The sequence below is a fragment of the Notothenia rossii genome (genome assembly GCF_949606895.1).
Source record: "Notothenia rossii genome assembly, chromosome: 8".
Classification (NCBI taxonomy): domain Eukaryota; kingdom Metazoa; phylum Chordata; class Actinopteri; order Perciformes; family Nototheniidae; genus Notothenia; species Notothenia rossii.
In genome coordinates, this window is record NC_136906.1 from 82,762,252 (window position 1) to 82,763,460 (window position 1,209).

General features: G+C 50.9%; 1 protein-coding gene and 1 pseudogene across 2 annotated transcripts in view; both read right to left on the bottom strand.

Moving 5' to 3' along the window:
• The window catches only part of LOC307016319, a 264,046-nt pseudogene that overhangs the window by 146,930 nt on the left and 115,907 nt on the right, over window positions 1-1,209 (bottom strand). The window lies entirely within an intron of this gene.
• The window catches only part of cpsf3 (cleavage and polyadenylation specific factor 3), a 14,603-nt gene that overhangs the window by 10,348 nt on the left and 3,046 nt on the right, over window positions 1-1,209 (bottom strand). The window contains exon 5 of the mRNA XM_079642194.1: window positions 638-796. Coding sequence (XP_079498320.1) covers window positions 638-796 — 159 coding nt within the window. The remainder of the gene's footprint in view (window positions 1-637; window positions 797-1,209) is intronic.

Consider the following 1,209-nt stretch of genomic DNA (forward strand, 5'->3'; position numbering starts at 1 on the left):
ATCCGACCTCTGCAGCTCATCCAGAATGCAGCGGCTCGTCTGGTCTTCAACCTTCCTAAATGTTCCCACACCACTCCGCTCCTCCGCTCCCTTCACTGGCTTCCAGTAACTGCTAGAATCCACTTCAAGACACTGGTACTTGCGTACCATGCTGTGAATGGATCTGGCCCTTCCTACATCCAGGACATGGTTAAACCGTACACCCCAGCACGTGCACTCCGCTCTGCATCAGCCAAACAGCTCGCTGCACCCGCACCGCGAGGGGGACCCAAGTTCCCATCAGCAGAAACACGTGGGTTTGCTATCCTGGCTCCAAAATGGTGGAATGAGCTCCCCATTAAAATCAGGACAGCAGAAAGCTTACACATCTTCCGACGCAAACTGAAAACTCATCTCTTTGGACTCCACTTCCAGAGATAGAATTACTAACAAAGCACTTATATACTAATAAAGGGCTGGCTGATCTAGAGCCAGTTGAGTAGCACTTGAAATGTTTGGCTCTATGAAACCTGATGAACTCATATGATTCTGATTTCTTCAAGGTTGTATCTTGCTGGTCGAATGTACGTATTGTAATTCTCTCTGGATAAAAGCCTCAGCTAAATGTGATGCTGTACTTATTGAATGTCCTCAGTACCTTAGCGAGCGTCCCCTCCACGCAGTACCCGGCGATGATCACTCCGTTCCTCTTGTCGGTGCACCAGCTCTCGAACAGCTCGCGGGACAAACCACTCTGCATCATGCCGGGGGACGCCATCACCACGCTGGGCCCGATGTCGTCAAAGTGGTCCATGCTCTGAGACACACACATATTATGAAGTCATCAGATCAGAACCTTTATCTGTCCCACAGAGGGGACATTCACATGGTTACAGCAGAAAGAGACAGCTTCATGTTAACTAAGAAGCATGCATACATGAGTGTGTGTGTGTGTGTGTGTGTGTGTGTGTGTGTGTGTGTGTGTGTGTGTGTGTGTGTGTGTGTGTGTGTGTGTGTGTGTGTGGACATTTTCAGGATAAAAAATGTAACCAGAAAGTGGCCATTTTTATACTCTCAACATTTGGGGACATAGTCTAGTATCCGGCTTAGTGCACCCCCCCCTGCTGTGATCCCCCCCCATGCTGTGACCCACCCCCCCTGCTGTGACCCCCCCATGCTGTGATCCCCCCCCATGCTGTGACCGACCCCCCTGCTGTGACCCCCCCCCCC